This window comes from Drosophila simulans, chromosome 3L (genome assembly GCF_016746395.2).
Source record: "Drosophila simulans strain w501 chromosome 3L, Prin_Dsim_3.1, whole genome shotgun sequence".
In the NCBI taxonomy this organism is placed as follows: domain Eukaryota; kingdom Metazoa; phylum Arthropoda; class Insecta; order Diptera; family Drosophilidae; genus Drosophila; species Drosophila simulans.
Window position 1 is genome coordinate 7,779,354 of NC_052522.2, and position 16,789 is coordinate 7,796,142.

General features: G+C 41.5%; 2 protein-coding genes across 12 annotated transcripts; one reads left to right on the forward strand and one right to left on the reverse strand.

The window, feature by feature from the left end:
• Positions 1-642: 642 nt before the first annotated feature.
• Positions 643-11,025, reverse strand: LOC6737189 (JNK-interacting protein 3). 11 transcript variants are annotated; one of them, XR_001599769.3, is made up of 17 exons: positions 10,264-11,025; positions 8,630-8,650; positions 7,841-8,077; positions 7,619-7,774; positions 7,144-7,549; positions 6,881-6,985; positions 6,598-6,633; positions 6,079-6,096; positions 5,558-5,615; positions 5,301-5,479; positions 5,013-5,235; positions 3,336-4,946; positions 3,053-3,273; positions 2,783-2,983; positions 2,628-2,688; positions 2,362-2,453; positions 643-1,718 (listed from the first exon to the last, which is right to left on the reverse strand). XR_001599769.3 is itself a non-coding variant. In XM_016169983.3 (16 exons), exons 1-16 carry the CDS (start codon positions 10,363-10,365, stop codon positions 1,715-1,717), a joined length of 3,639 nt encoding a protein of 1,212 aa, XP_016030893.1. In that variant the 5' UTR covers positions 10,366-11,025; the 3' UTR covers positions 643-1,714. The 11 variants fall into 11 exon arrangements, 7 of the variants coding, with proteins under 7 accessions (XP_016030893.1, XP_016030892.1, XP_002084035.2 ...); XR_005543875.2 differs by having other exon boundaries at positions 2,356-2,453; XM_016169983.3 differs by lacking the exon at positions 2,362-2,453.
• A 236-nt stretch (positions 11,026-11,261) lies between these two features.
• On the forward strand, positions 11,262-12,159 carry LOC6737190 (signal recognition particle 9 kDa protein). Its single transcript, XM_002084000.4, has 2 exons — positions 11,262-11,501; positions 11,567-12,159. Exons 1-2 carry the CDS (start codon positions 11,361-11,363, stop codon positions 11,657-11,659), a joined length of 234 nt encoding a protein of 77 aa, XP_002084036.1. The 5' UTR covers positions 11,262-11,360; the 3' UTR covers positions 11,660-12,159.
• Positions 12,160-16,789: the final 4,630 nt, after the last annotated feature.

The window sequence follows — 16,789 nt, forward strand, 5'->3', positions numbered from 1 at the left end:
TCCTCGACTATGGTATAGCGAAAGTGGGCGTGGAAATTCGTGGCGCCTATCTATAGAAATTGGCAAGCGAACAAATGGAAAAACATCAAGACCTGATCAAGAATTATGTACATACTTTATAAAGTCCATCTACCTGTTACATGCATAATTAAAAACAACGAAACTGGTATATCCTTTAAGTCTGTGATGTAAAGAGCGTTATAACATGAATATATTTTTTATGCAAGCTTTGAGGTTTTCCAAATGCGCACTTTGTCATTGCATTTATTACCTTCTTTGTCAATTTTAAGAACAGACAAATTGGAAATCAAGTTCTCAGTACATTCAAGTAATCAGTGCAATAAACGGGATGAATCATTTTAGGAATCCGCACTTTAACAAGATAAGATGTATGTATGTATGTAAGCTTTTTTATGGGGCTCCCCTATTTTGAAGTCCAGTGTGCCCAACTAGTGAAAATACTTTTAAATTAATAGTTTGAAAAACAAAATACCAAATTATTTTAAAGTGCTTTGGTTTTTAAATTAAAATTTTTTTCATAAATCGTTTTTTAAAAAAACCGAGTTAAGTATTTAATAACACTTACCAAAATAACGCTGTAATATTTGTTCTTCCCTAGATTCATATAATAACTTGAATACATTTGCTATTTTGTGAGTCTTTATTTACAGTAAATAATTTTCGACATTTTTTTGAATTTATTTTTTGTTATTATGATTTGCTTTTACAAGTCAAGCCAAAGCTAATACGTATGAATAATATATTAACTTTCGTTTTTCATGTCACGCCATTGCTAAACAGAAAATATCACTGAATATGAGCCATAAGAATTTTCTTTTAAAATAGCGATGTAATTTTGTATGTGATGGAAAAGCATGAATTTTGGTCAGATTTGTTTTATTTCTAAACATAGGCTTACGAAACAAATGAATAACAATGAAAGTAAAGGGGGTAAAATTTTTAGCTAACGTTTAAAATTATTTAACAAAATAACTAAATATAAATTGCTCATCATGATCGCACTTTACAGTTAAATAAAAATAAAAATATAGATACATGAAATTAAGATTCTACTACATATTTGGACAAAGAATCACGCTGAAATTCCCTTGACAAGGCGCACTTTCTTATATCTGATTTAGATATATCTATATTTAAAAGTAAATGTGGTGTTGTCGTGTCTATGCAAAATACATAACTTGCTGCCAGGAGAGCGCATAAAATTTACAAATTTCAATCTTATTACACTCTATTTTAAATATATATAGTAGTATATGTATATGTATATTTGTATATACTTTGAAATATTTAGCTGGCTATCACTGACAAATAAATTTGCAGGTTTTCCTTTTTGGTTTAACTGAAGCAATAAGAATCAATTGGAGCAGCCTCACGGCTCAAATTTAAAAATTGTTTAACTAAATTATTTTATAGAACCCATTTTGTCATCGTGGTAGTTTTTAAGGTAGGTTAGTTAGATAAATACTAAAGTTTAAGGTAATCTTTTCGCTAGCCTGCAGTTGTGTAGTTGCACATCGAATTATAAGATAATACACGTATGCATTCATATAACTGCTATTAATATTCATTTGCACTTAGACCAAAGCATCGGTTTTAACGCTGACTAACGTGCCACACGATCAAGTAACTCTTATCGCCTCGATTCTCGATCGTTTGGTTTGGTTCCAGTTGAATACTGTTTTCCATGTCGTTATCATCTGTAAAGAGTCCATTCATTTGCATTAGTTATTAAAGTTTCAGCTGCTGTGCACAAAAATATCCTATGTGAAAGATGAATTAGTGCTGCAATGCCAGAGTAAAGGCTATATTACTAGACTTCGATCATTTACAAAGTTTATACAGGCCACACTACAGTTGGCAAAGTCTTTAGTTTCAAGTTTTAGTAAGCGTTTTGGTGAACTTTGCACAAGTTGTTTATAGTTTGTACACAAGTCTTTTGGAAATAAGAGTACATTTCAATAATAATATAAATAAAATAAATTAAATTATATTGTTAAGAAAATATAAAATACTTTAAAATGATTCATATACCCGATTTAAGAGTATTTTATAGGATTTCTACAAGTATACAACCCTGAACACAAAAATATGGTGACTTTAGTTAATGTTTTGGACAAGGGACACGGTACACCAATAGATTAATTCTGGTGCATGGTTTTTGTGCGAAAAAATAGTTTCACGTGCTTAGACCATAGATATATGTATAATGCTTCAGAACCGAAAGACCATTTAAAAATCAGTCTTTTAGCCTTGAAACGCACTGCGTGAGCAGTAAAACTGGTGCCGATTGGAACAGTAAGGAAAAACATAAATTAAATTAAAATGGGGACTTGCGTAAACCTGCTTAGTGGGCTAGTTCAGTTCAGGTCACGGCTGAGAGAAATGCTGCAATCCACTTGTTGGACCCACCATCCTGCTACAGATTGAACGTTCTAGGTGTGGGGCAGAAATCGCACAATTAAATCGCATTGAAGGCAAAACAAATCAAAAGAAAACAAATTAGGTAAGGACAAAAACAATTAAATAATCAAAAACTAAGCATTTAACAAAATAAAGAAAACTAAAAGAAGCAATGCAATCAAAATCAAAAAGAAATCAAAGCTTACGTATCGACTTTCCAAACTATCAAGTGCGCTGCATTATCACTAGCATCAAACTTATCATGTCCTGCAGATGGGATGGAATATGGAATGGTTATACACGGCTCAGAGCTTCGCTGCCCAATCCGTTTCATCCGGCGGACTCGGTGGTGGCCACTTACTTATGCGAAAATCGATGTAGCCCTCGCCGCCGCACATGACCAGCATATCGGGTCGCTTGTTGGTGAAGGTCAGTCCACCATTGAGATTGGGCTGCTGCAGCATGGGCACCGATACGAAGAATTTGACCGCATCCCGGTGGCCGTGGAAGGAAAGTTGAGCGTTGGCCATGCAACAGAGCGGCATCTGACCATGGGGATCGGCTGTCAAAGGGAAAAATATACAAGTAATTAGCTCCGTAGCTCTAAGACAAAGCGTTTTACATGACTTACATGATGACTTGGGCTGAACTTCGGCCAGCGGCACTGAGATGATCACGCCGTTACTGGTGCCGATCCACAGCCGGTTGCAGGACACCATTAGGGCGGTGATGCGGACGAAGCTAAAGCCCAGCTTGCCGGTGCCGAGCATCTTGGACACGTACGGCTCAATGTCCACGTCCTGCTTGTGCTCGAACGTGTGCGTGTTGTACAGCCGCAGCGTGGAGTCGAGTCTTAAATGAAGTGAAAGCCATTTAGTTAGAAGCACTCAAACATGAAAGGTGAAGTTACACACCTGATCGATACCCAGACACCAGCTCCCGTGGCCGCCATCTGTCGCACCTGGCTCTCCTTTCGCGGATGCGCGTCCAGCGAATGCACAATGTTGAGCGATACGGGGTCCACGATGAAGATCTTGTTGCGGTGAGCGGCCCAAATGCGCTCGCCAGCCACACAGAGGCAACGTATCGAATGGTTGCGATCACCGAGCGTCACCAGGTGATAGCTATTCAGATCCCATTGGCCGTCTGTCTGGCGGCGGAACACAGCCAGTTGGGCATTGGCCAGCGCCACAACGACCCTCGCCTCTACGTGTACAATCGCTAGCACAGCATCCGGGAGGAGAACTCGGTGCAGGCACTCGTGCCACCTTCCCACGCTGCTGTGCACGTACAGCCAGCCATCCTGGGCGCCCAGCCACATTGTGGGACCTACAGAGCTCATTGCCGGTTCATCACGATCCTTGGTCTCCAGTATGGGGTTAAGCGATTTGGTGGCAAACAATACATTGCTGCTGCTGTTATTGTTGTTGTTAGTCTGGTTGCCATCTGTGGACAATCGCTGGGGAGCTCCTGGCAGTGGCTGGCGTATTTTAATGGCCTCCACATTGCCAAGTGGCTCTTCGGCACTCACAGCCGGCAGCTGCTCGTTGGATTTCTCTGTGGCTTCCTTCGCCTCCTCCTCCTCCTGCTGTTGCTTCGCATTGCTGTTCTGCTCATCGTCCGACTTTGGTTTCACTCGCACAAACTCCACTTTGCCCAATAGCTCAGCACCCTCGCCCGGTCGCTGCAGCATCTCGCCCGCCTTGACCACTTCCGATTGCTCCAGCAAGGCGTAGTCGCTCTCCATCGCTCCTTGCACGGAGGCAATGCAAAGCAAATGCGACGCGCAGATGGGAAAGGCATCGAGCACAGTGGCCGATTGATTGGCATCTACCACACTGACTGTGCTGGCAGCATGTGTGCTTGTGCATATCCAAACGAACGAACTGAGTTGCGTCTCGGGCTCCAGCGTCTCCAGGCTGACCCTCGCCATCTGCCTGTCCAAAGCCTCCATGCTCTGATCCGCCGTGGGACTGGTTATCTCAGCTATCTTGAGCGTAGATTTTGGAGCATATGGTGAGTTGGCAGGTATCAGTGATTGCCCATTCTTTGTGAAGCCGCCGTGTAGGTTAACGCCTGCCGCACAAAACACCTTCATGTGGGGCGATGCCTCCGCCAGGGGATTACAATACACGGGTACCGGTACACCTCCTGAATGCCGGTTGGGATTCGCCTCCTGGCTGGCCTTGTTAATCGGCAGACTCCAACCGTAGGCATGCAGCCGCCCATCCTCCTTTTGGACATGGGCTCGTAGTTGGCGGTACTGTTCCCGCCTCCTTGCACTTATCCTCTCGGAACTGCCTTCCTCGGCATAGTCTTTCGGCATAATGAGTGCGTTGGCAAGACCAGCGCTGGCCGGATGCACGGGCGGCTGGCCGCTGGTTAGGGCCAGGCGATTGTCGCCACCTCCACTTCCTCGGCTAGGGGATCCATGGCTGTGGGCAGGGCTTCCTCCGCCGGTGTGACGAAACATCGGCCCCCCTCCGAGACCGTCCGCAACGCGTTCCGTTGGGCGGTTGGAGGGGCTGTCAGGGGGTGAAAGGTTAACAAGTTAATATACGGCATTCTGGGAGTTTTGCTAATACACTTACGTAAAAAGATTACTAAAGTACTTCCAAATGCTCTGCTTGGACTTTCTGTCTAAACTATCTACGGTACGCGAGGCGCGGAGTATTTCTGTAAGACGCACTGCCTCCTGCAGCTCCATTAAACGCTCCTTGTACTGATTGCGCTCCATTAGCACCATGGCCATTTCCACACGGGTGAATCTCTTGCGCTGTGCCAGCGGCACATCATTCTCCTCTTGCTCAGTGTCTAAAATGAGACATAAATGACGTGGTTATTACACGGAAACATTCCCTACATTTGGTAGAACATACTTTGCTGCTTGACCTGCTCCTTGGCCTTCTTCAGCTCATCCTCCAGCTCACTGATGCGCTGCCTCAACTTGGTCCTCGATTGCTGCATGGCATTGAGCTCCTCGCGCACGATTTCGACCTCCCCAGTGAGCTCATCCACTTTGACAATTAAATCATCCTTGACAATATTGAGCGCATTTCTGTAGGATGTGGAAAATGGTTATAATTGGTTTCTAGGAAATTGATTCCCTATTGGGGACATCATTAGTGACACTTACTTGGTGGCCAGCAGCTCATTGTTTTCCATGATAAGATTTTCAACCTCCTTGCCCATGCCTGAAAAATGTTTGAGAGCTTAATCAATAATTGGTAATTTGTATAGGTTTTTATTGACAAAACAAGTGTAAAAGCGTTTGGGAAGTTCAAGTGAAACTCAAGTGTAAGTAATGAAATTACAAATATATGTTACAAGTGAAATAAATGAGAATCAATGGTAATGGCAACCTCCACATATTGCATTCCTTAAAATAGAATAAATCCAGAACCATATCAAGAAATAAACTAAAAACTACCAAACTAATGGAGAAGCTAAAACCAAATGATATGGCAAAATCCAAACGAAGGAGGATGTTTCAAGTCCATCCAAGCACCCAAAATAAAGTAAAGATACATTTTTTCAAATGTTCAGCGATTTCGGGGAATATCTACTTACGAGAGTAAGAGAGGGTAATGAATTAATTCTACTGGGAGCTACATTATGGATAGATATGTGGATGTTTGCAGCGCACTTTGAACTTACCAAAATAGTTGTCGTTAGCTTCAAAGGATCAATACAATGCAAATATAGTTGTTTTGTGGAGTGTGTTTAGTAATTGCGAGAGGAATTTGATATTTGTGTTGTGGGAGGAAACGAAATGGTTTGGATTTGGGCAAGTAGAATTCGGCATAAAAGAAAGAGAAATTTAATTAGAGTTGATGTTATAAAATTTTATTTGCTTTTTCTAAATTTGAATAAATGTTTCTAGTTTGCTAATGCTCTTTAGCAGGCTGACACACTTTCGAGCTCATAATTTCCAACAGATATCACAAGGGAATACACACACAATACGCAGCTAGTGAAGATCCTAAAATCTTTTGTCTTTTCTTTTTTTTTAACAGATTTTTCAGTCGAATCTCGCATGATATTTGATGTATTTACAGGTTATATAGATGAATCCATATATGTACGAATTATATGGCGCTTGTGGCTGAGTTTCTTGTACTTGTCTTTGCTCTTGCTGCTGTGGTTGATGGTCTTGAGTGCTTGTGTGGTACCTACCTGAGGACGCATACTCTCCAGGATGGACCCAGCTGCCTAAAGTGTTCGGTCACAAGGAGTATAGTTCCACGAACGTATAGCAATGTCGTGTTGGGCGGTGTTTATTGCACGGGCAGGCAAATCAAAAAGGAAGAAACGGGATATTGGCAATTAGTACAGCTTGATTAACTTGGGTTGGAGTTGAAAACTTCACGCTTTGAGTATCCTCATACCCATCCCAGTTTGATTAACAACATTTATGGTGCAATAGAGTAGTCCCAATAACATTTGCCTAACATCTCACCTGTGACAATCTCATTCTCTTCACTCTCCTCGTTGTCCTGGAAGGACAGCTCTTGGTAGAGATTGTTATCCGAGCGCTGCTCCTTTTTGGTAGTCGAGCGACCAACTGGGGTATGGGAGTTTGGATTGGGTTGTTCGGAGTTTCGGTGTTTTGTATTTAGTTGAGTTAACACAAAAATCAAAAGAAGAGAGGAAAAATTAGTACGGTCAGCGGATGAGTAGTAAGCAGACGGTAGTTATTCTTAAAACACCAACTACACCTACCATTTGTGGGCACATTTGGCACAACGGGACTGCTGTCGGGACTCTGAGGCGAGGTGGCCTGGTGCTGCTGCTGCAATGCATCGGTGACAGCTCCACGCTCCACCGTCCCACTGAGATTGTCCAGCTCGTTCTGCAGCGAGGGCGGACCAGAGTCATCCGACTGGCTGCCCACACTGCAAATGGTCTCCGTGTCCAGCATCACCGAATTCTCCAGCGAGGCGAAGCCATAGGAAACGGGTCCTGAGCTGCGAGCGACGGGATTCAGTCTCGCTCGGCTCACATCCATGCGTTCGGAGGCGGTGCTCATTTGGGAGTGCGTTGAGCCCATCAGCATCTTGGTGCGCTCCATGTAGTCCACATGGTTCTTGAACAGCTCTGTGTACCGCTCGTGCAGTTTGTTATATTCCTAAATTGGTTAGATAGACAAGCAAAACATTTACTGTCTGTCCTTTGGTTTTAAATTATTGGGGTTCACCTTCTTGAGATCCGCCTCCCGCTCTTCCAAACGACTGGCGTGCTCCAGACTGTTCTTGTGCTTCAGTTCCAGCATTCGCACAATGCTCTCCACCGATTCCAGGCGCGTGGCTAGCTCCTTGTTCTCCTGCTCGGCCAGATCCTCGGCTTCCAATAGCTGGTGGCATATAATTTTATTGAATGTAAGCCAGTGACTTGATTAGACTACAACCAATTCGCTCACCTTCTGTTCGGACTGCTTGCGGGCGCTCTTTTCCCGCTCATATTGTGTCACCAGCTGCTCGTTGTCCTCACGCAGCAGCTCCACCTCCACGTCCTGCTCCTGATTGATGCGATAGGAGGCATCCAGGCACTCCAGCACGTTCACGAGCAGCGGCATCAGGTTCTTCACCACATCCTCGTCATAGCGATTGATCATCCGCTCGAATTCCTGATAAATACTGCCCGCCAGTTGTTGGACCTGGAAGAGTAATTGCATCATTTGATTTGTGCTTCGTTTTTGGCGCATCAAGGGGACAACAAAGTGCAATTGATTAGTAGAGGTGGGACAAAAACCGTACAAACCTTTATATAAATATAGGTTTAATTTTTCTAGGCTATTTCACTTTCATAGAGGGTTTTATTTACTGAAGAAACAACATAATCACACAGAGTATCAAGTAGAGATAGTAAGAAACATCCAATTAATGACTTCATTAAATCGTTTAACATAATTGCGGTTTGTGGCCGCAGTTTATGTGAATGAAAAACGCATGCATTTGGGTATAAAACAAAGTAAAGAAACTCGATTATTTCCGGAAAATTATAGAACCGAGAAAGGTTAAGGGGACACCTTCTCAGCTTTTAATTGTTAGTTAAAAACAAATGCAAAGCGTGCAAAATGGTACTCAACTAAATGGTTTAAACAATTATGTATATATCGTGAATTTACGTATCGAGATGTGTGTAACAAATAAAAAGATTATAGGAGAGAAAATAAATAGACCACAAACGAAAAATTTTGATAACTCACGATGCTGACAACCTGTTCATTCTGAAAGAGAAAGAAAAGAACAAAAACATGGTGTAAAGGACACATAAAAAACAAAATTTTCAACAAATTGATTAAATGAAAAATGTGCAAATAAAACCCGTCTTATGAATAAGTGCATGATGAATGAGTGAGTTTGGTGCAAAATTATTTACGATAAATGTGTTAAATAAGATAATAAAATAAAAAAATACCAGAAAAAATAACCATGCGATTGGACGATAAAAATGATTTTAATTGGAGTTAAATTTAGTTTTTAAGTTTTACACGGCATTTCTTGGCATTTACATTGAAAGAGACGGTAATTCTCTAATAAAAACACGTCAAACGCCCAAGGTTGGGCATACCGAAAAGGCCAACTAGCTTAAGTATTCAAACATTTTTGGTCAGACTTGTTTCACAAATGGTTTCTGCGCTCGTTGGGCTAAAAAACAAGTTTTTATCGGCGTGTCAGCAATGCTTCCCGCTTGAAAGTGACTGTTTGAACTCATTACTCAATTAACAGGTAGCTTATCAGCCGACCATGTGCGCCAAGAACCATGAATTGGGGAACCTGATGAGCTCATTTCGGGGTGAGGATAGCGAAATAACACTTATATGAGTGCGAAATTGCGAGGGAGGCCCCCCTGATTTGATTTGCATAGACCGATTAAAGCTAGCGAAGCTGATAAAGTGCAAAATCAATCGGGGAATTGGGGTGAAAATTAAAAATAAACAAGACTGCAGATGGGGCAGTTGGGGAATACAATATACTATATATATATGGAGTTTAGGGCTATAAAAATCGATAAGCATTTATGGTGTCATACCATTTTATTAAACTGATTTTGAAAAAATAAATATACTTTATGGTTAAATGCAGTTAATTAAAAACACCAAAACTACAATTATTGTTTTATGTTCTAGAATTTCTTATCAGATAAGAGATGTTTAACAAAATTTATAACATGGCATTTATTTCTCTGCAGAATATTGCGTGAGGCGGTCATAAAATTTGAGGGCCAACTGACTGACTTTATTGATTTCTGGTCCCCGGCTTCTTACCCTTCTTTTGCTCTCTAACTCTCTTTTTCTACCCATTTTTGGCTGCTATTTTTCGCCAGCTTTAATGTCAATGACCACAGACGTCAGCTGATGCATAATAAACAATTGTTGGCTGCGTTTTTACATAATTAAGGGTATATAAACGAGAATGAAATACGAAGAGAGCAAGAATGATGTGCAGAGAAGGCATATTCCTGCGATTGTATTTCCGCTTGGAACACTTTTATAGCCTCATTATCTCGTGTTTGTGTTACTTGTACGATACGAGTGGGTCTGAATGTGGATGGTAAGGAGCAGAGACCCAGAACAGATTAAACCTACTCATTGTGCGTTATCAAATTTAAGGGAGAATCAGAAACGCCCGTATGATTCGGTGAATAGTATAAATTAGTCAATGGTATCACAGTGAATTTTCCTGGCTGTAAACTATCAATGGACTGCTATTGAAACTTTTTCAAGAAAAAAAAAACCTCAAGTTTACAAATGGCCTTAAACGGTGAGCTTATACTATTCCCACACCGAGTGATCTGGTTACTTATCAGTAGAACAAGATGAAAGAGGCTTTTGTGTACCTTCTCCGACATGACCATGTTGTTGTCCTCGGTGCCGTAGACGGTTTCAGCTCCGGACTGTGGTCCTCCATTGTTGAGCAGTGAATCATCGTTGTCCATCATGATGAATGGTGTTTGGGTGGATCGGAGGATCCCTCTCTTTATAAAGGAGATGTGCTCTCTTCTCTTTAGGTGGGGGAGGGGCGGTAGGGTGCTGCACTTGACTGCTGTTGATGGGTCGTACGTCACGCGTTAACCGTTATGCAGGCAATGGCTTTTCAACCCCACCAGAACAACAACAAGGTAGATGGGGGAGAAAAGAGGGAGAGAGAAAGAGAAAGACTCCCACACTCACGCACACACCACACACAGACACTTTCTATGATGATTTGTGAGAATATATTTATATTTTGAACAAATATCTATTATATTTGAATAAACTGCACTTTAGCTGGCTTCTGCGTGTCACTTTTTATTTGCGTTTTCGTTTTGCGCCCCTCTTTCTTCTCTTTCCCATCCATTCACAATATTTGATTGACTAGATTTCATCGTTTTTCGCGTTTGCTTTTCGTTGTATTTTCAGCAATGTTACTCGCGAATTTCACTGCCCACGCCTTCGCGGCCATCCGTTGCTTACGATTGAGCACTAAATTTAAGCGAATCAGTGGTCTTTCACACCATTTTTGCAATAAATATTGGAACACTTTGCAGCGCAGCTACAATGTGTGGGTGTGGGTGTGACTGTGTTACCCGGAAAATACCAATCACCTAGCGGAATGGCGAAGTGGTATTTTTAACTTTGTGTTTTACGGTCGCACTTAAGTAATGTTTGTCAAATTATTACATCGTATCTTACTAAAATGAATCATATTTATTTCTAAAATTTTACGAATTTGCAAAGATTAAATATAGCAAGGTTTTAAGGCACTTGATTGAAAAACCGTCAACATATATTTGAAAAAATACTAAGCCATTCACAATGGGGCTTCCAGCTGTTGAGCTTATCGTTATCGATAAGTTTGGTTTGGTATTTTTTCGATAGCTTCAACGTCACGCCGTCCAGTTGCTGTTGTTGTTTTTAATAATTTCGCCTGGATTTCCATTTGTATAAATAAAAAATGGTTTTTGTTAAGAACTGGGATGATTTCGAGATTGCCGTCGAGAACATGTACTTGGCCAATCCACAGAACTGTCGACTTACCATGAAATACGCGCACTCCAAGGGTCACATTCTGCTAAAAATGACGGACAACGTTAAGGTTTGCACCCAATTCCATTATCAGTGCAAAACAAATTTTTAAATTTGTACTTTATTAAACCACAGTGTGTGCAGTACAAAGCGGAGAACATGCCGGATCTGAGGAAAATCGAGAAGATCACCAGCAACTTGGTGGGACACATGGCGTCCAAGGAATAGAACGCAGAAAAACAGAAACTTTTTGGCCACGGCGACACTTCTGCCCAGGAACAACAACAAAGATCATAGCACATGCATGAGCATGTGAATCGGCCCCAAGTGTTGTTGTTGCTTCGCGCGGAGCAGGTGTGTGCGCGTGTGTGTGCCATCAACACCCGCATTGAATTTAGTTTTTAAGCGCCAAAGAAGCCGCCGAGTTTTTGACATTCGAATGTGGCGATCAGAGTAGCTGCTGCATTTAGCCTGCTTTTAAACGACATTTCATAAATGTCTGCTCTGTACACGTTGCGAATGAACTGCGGATGGAATCATCATCATCATTATACTCTACTGGTGGTCCAAATCCCCATCTGCAGTTAGCGGCGGCGGTGCAAAATGTTTTTCTTAAAGTTAACCATACGGTTTTGTATTTATTGTAAGAGTCAATCGATCGTTCAACACATTTCCATGAAACGATCAGCATGAAATAAATCAAGGGAGAACTGAAATATGCAACGAGACTAAGCAATCTTTTAATGTTTTTATCATTAATTTGGTTATTTGGTTTATAAAACCCATTTTATATACATTTAGAAGGTAATAGGTCATCATAGGTAATGCAAACAAACCATTCATATTTTTTACATAAAATAATGTTTATAGTATTACTCACGTTACCTGAAATGGATGTAATTTCTTTCGGAGCATATCAAAAGAATTTATTAATATTTCCAGCACAAGAAGAGGGAGTAGTTGGCATTTGGGGACGTTTTCCGAAGAACTCTTAATTGCCTAACCATTAAAGCGATTAAACATCCCGAGCAAACAGTTAACAAGCCACCTGAAAGCAGGAGGAGGAACCACCGATGGGAACTGGAAATGCACAGCGGAATGGGATGCTGGCTCACTTAATAATCCGAGAGCAAATATTGGTTATTTGCCTGCGAGAGGCACTCGAGTTTATTTGCCGCAGGAGATTGACAGCAGCCCGCCGCAAAAGATTGATGGAACGACTGGAACCGCTGGCCACTGGATTGGACAATTGGACACTGGGACATTGGGACACTGGACGATCGGTAGCCCACAAGTGTTTGCTGAGAATGCAGAATGCACTCCGTTTGAGGTGGGATCTATCTACATACCTGTCGAACGGGAGGCAACTCAGTAGCCACTTTGGATTAAGTCGAAGCGTTTGCTTGACCCACAGAGATCCGCTCGAGCGGACCTTTTGATCAGCCCTCCACCAACCCTACAGTTGCAGCTCAAGCGGACTCCATCTCACTTGGCCATTCTGGCCATTCGATTGAAGAAACCGTCAGTTTCCGGCAGCACTATGCATAGCTCCACGACAAGCTCATTTGGCTTCTGTTTGAAGGAGACGCAGATGATGACGTTGGCTGGCGGAGATCGCTGGCGATCCTCTGCCCAACCCATCGGATGTTTGTGTTTGCCCCGCTTTGGGCTTTACTCGATTTTTTGTTTGCCCAGCGCATTGCATTGCAATCACAATGCGTTTTAAAAAGCTGGAGAAAGGAAAGGGTATAAATTTGAGTTGGTTTTATCATAATATATGATTTAAAAATATGAATATAATTTTTTAAAATTAATAATAGAATTGTTTTAACGGTGTGCTTATAGTGCCTATATATAGATCTCCATTTCCAATCCTTCCAAGGGGCTTGCGAGTGCAATAAAATTCCCATAAATTTTATAGGCAGCCCCACAAGTTGCAGTTATCAAAATCAACAAATCAAAAGACAGAAACCACAACGAGCAATCTGTAACGCTTTCATATATACCCAGTACATACATATATGTGCATTGGAAAAACATATTTTTTATATAGATGGGCGATTGTTGGGGGGCCTGCTACTGGTGTTGGAAAATGGGGGTCGTAAACTGGAAGCATAGCATAACATAGCAGCGGGAACGGTGGCAATAATTTCGATCTTTACAAGACGATAAAGCCCATGGTTTAATTAGGCCCCAGCGATTCTTGGCCGCCCGCCCTTCTCCAACTGTTGCGATAAACTTGACAAATAACATAAATACCTTTTTATTGCGGGTGGTTGGGATGTGGGGTCCACTCGGCGGGGGTTGCGGGTCTGATTGGGGGTGTCGGTGTCTCCGGGCGGTAAGGCCTTCTCAAATAGACCTACTAGTATTACGCGGACCATGGCGGTACGTGCTTTTTACGACACCCACTGTGGCGTCAATTATAAAGATATTTAAGTACAGTTAGCATGCAATTAGACGGCCCACAGTTGACTCTATCGCCATGGTCAGACCGCCATGGCAATCCCTCTGATTTAATATATAATATATATATGGTTTTATATGGTATCGGAACGGCACGGCCATATAACTAAGTCCGCTTGATTGCCATAACTAGTTGGTCATATGACAATTAGTTGTAAATTAAGACCACCGATTTGTTGCACAATCTAAAACCAGCGCATGTTGAGGATTTTCTCTAAGACTAGAAGTAAAGCTATACAGATATGGATGCTTCTTCGATGTGAGGAGTTTGATCTAAAGTTATATATCATAATAATAACTACTTCTACCAAAAGTGGTTTGAGTTTTTTAAACATTAGGAAAGTTTGCATAGCCTGCTTTTTGGAACCAAAACATTTATTAAAACTATTTATTTGTATAAATGTTCTTTTGGTTATTAAAAATAATATCTATATCTATCTTTATCTTTATCTATAGTATATCTATATTATTATTGTTTTCCCATTTGAATCGATTAAATGGATTTAGCCCGCGAATTCCCTTTGATATTAGTCACACATTTCAGCCGCTTCGTCTTATAACTCGGTCAATAGCTTGGGTCAATAAAAAACTCATTAAAGGCAGGTATCATTGTCTCACAGCCCCCATGCCCCACCATCTCCCCCCTTTACCCCTTCCCCAAGGGAGGTGGGGGGGCGGAGTTTGTTCACAACAAAGCGAAATTGAAACGCAAACCGACTAAAAGCTACTTGCCACCCCTTTTCCGCCCCCTTGGGCCGCTCTATTGACTCAAAACGGTAGCCGCTCAACAGTGGCTAATGGTCATAATTAAACGTGGCTTATTTGCATAAATCAAGTGGTGAGTTATGTTCACCTGGCCAGCGCGCTGAGGTGAGTGGCTATGGAGGCTTTGAAGGTGTTGCAGGTGAAGGGAAATCACTTTGAACGACTCCAAAAGAAGCCGCTTCGACTCCATTTTGTTTGGCATACCCTTTCCAAAAGGTATGTTAGCTTTGATAAAAAATAAACACAAAAAACTAAATGCAAAAAATACAATCCACTTTCTACTCTATCAATAATTGAATCACTTTTCTTGCTCATTAAGGAAGTTGGGCCATAAATTGCAAGTAATTTTTCAGTTTAGCTTGACACACTCATAGAACTTTTGATTCATAATTATTACACGCAAACAATTCATAATTACACCCATGATTTCATTATCAATAAAAAGTTTTCCTGTTAAATTTATCTGTAGGTGGCATAAAAGTATGCGTTGTCCGAACCGGAAGAACTGAACCTACGTCAATTCGGAATATATCATAATCATCAAAAGGCCACAAAGAAATTGAAGAGGTGACAGCATGTCTATAAGAAACGAGGTGCTCAAGTTATATCACTTTCATTATAATTGAATCACAAGGAGTTAGCCAGAAATTTCGCATTGCCCCGGAATCGATGACAAAATATGAGTTTCGTTCAGATACGGAAGCAATTGGCCTCTCAAGTTTTCGGGACCCGGAGATTTGTCATGGGCCTCTCCTTAACAACCACATACTAACAATATCACCACACGATTCCAACTTATCGGGGTGCACAAATCAAACATATAGCAAAGGTGCGAGAGGGCGATTTCAAAACAGTTGATAAATGGCAATTGTTATTACTAATATACGATGGGCTTGGTAATGGCTTATTTATAGGGTTGGGTGCGCGAACTGGGTCTGCCTTTGGCCTGGTAAATCAACGTCTATGATTAGAGCTTAATACATCTTGATAAGGTCGCCATAAATGGAGGCAGCTCGGTTTGAACTCAAATTATTGATAAATCAAAAGTACCACTGCCTCGTCTTCGGGCCCATTCGCACTTGGCAACTCTCGATTAAGCCACCAATTTGGTTGATTACACCAGCTAATCGAGAGATTTGCCCGGTTCAAGTGGCTATTTCCGTGACTCCAGGCGGGTCAGGTTATCCGCGCTAACCCACGTTTAAATGTTTCCTCCCTAAATCAATTAAATTGATTAGCTTGCTGATCGAAAGATAATGGGTATTGCAAATTATGACCACTTTAAGTTAATCTTGACTTTCGAATTCCAGTAACCTTAACAAAAAGTTTGCGAGAGCAGTAACCTTAACTTACTTTAACTGTCAGTTACAGTTACCGGAAACCTAAATTCAATTTAACCGTTAGTTAGTTACCGGAAATGATAATTTTCATACCCGTTTCTGAAGGATTTTCGCGCTTTAAATCGCGTTTTCAAGACTCCTCCGCAAAGTTCAAGACTCCGGCGTCTCTTTAACCGCATCTGTGTTTACCCATTAGCGTTTTTCGGGCTGGCAGCTTAAAATGTTTACTCGGCTCGCCGACGAAGACGCTGATGGTTTTCGGGGAGGAGGGAATCTGAGGGAGGGGCATACCAAGGTATACAATCGTCTGCTTTTTTTTTGGCATATTTGTTTACTTTCGAATTATTTCGTTTTTGGCAAAATGTTAAATACGCAATGCGTAAGTAAGGTAGTCGATGCGTTGAGAGGGGGGTGTGGCACAGACATCTTGAAAGCTAGGTGGCGCCATCATAAATTCACAGAAATTCCCTTTTAATGGAGATTAATACGTTGGTCGTTTGTCCCGAGGCGCCTCTTATTCATTTAAGTCCGGATCTCCGGCGATTTATTGACTTTGCTAAATGTTTTTCAAAAACTTTTCATATTTGCCCAGCTTGCATTGCATTGTTTTTGGCCATTTGTCTATGGCTAAGCGGCTAATTAGGAACGTGGGAATGTCTAAGGGCAATCGCATATTTTCGACGACTACGTGACATTTTGGGATGAGTGGAGTGATTGGGGATTGATGGGGAAGCTTTACAACGAATGAGAAAAAAAAGTGCCATATTTTTTTATTCTTAACTTTTTG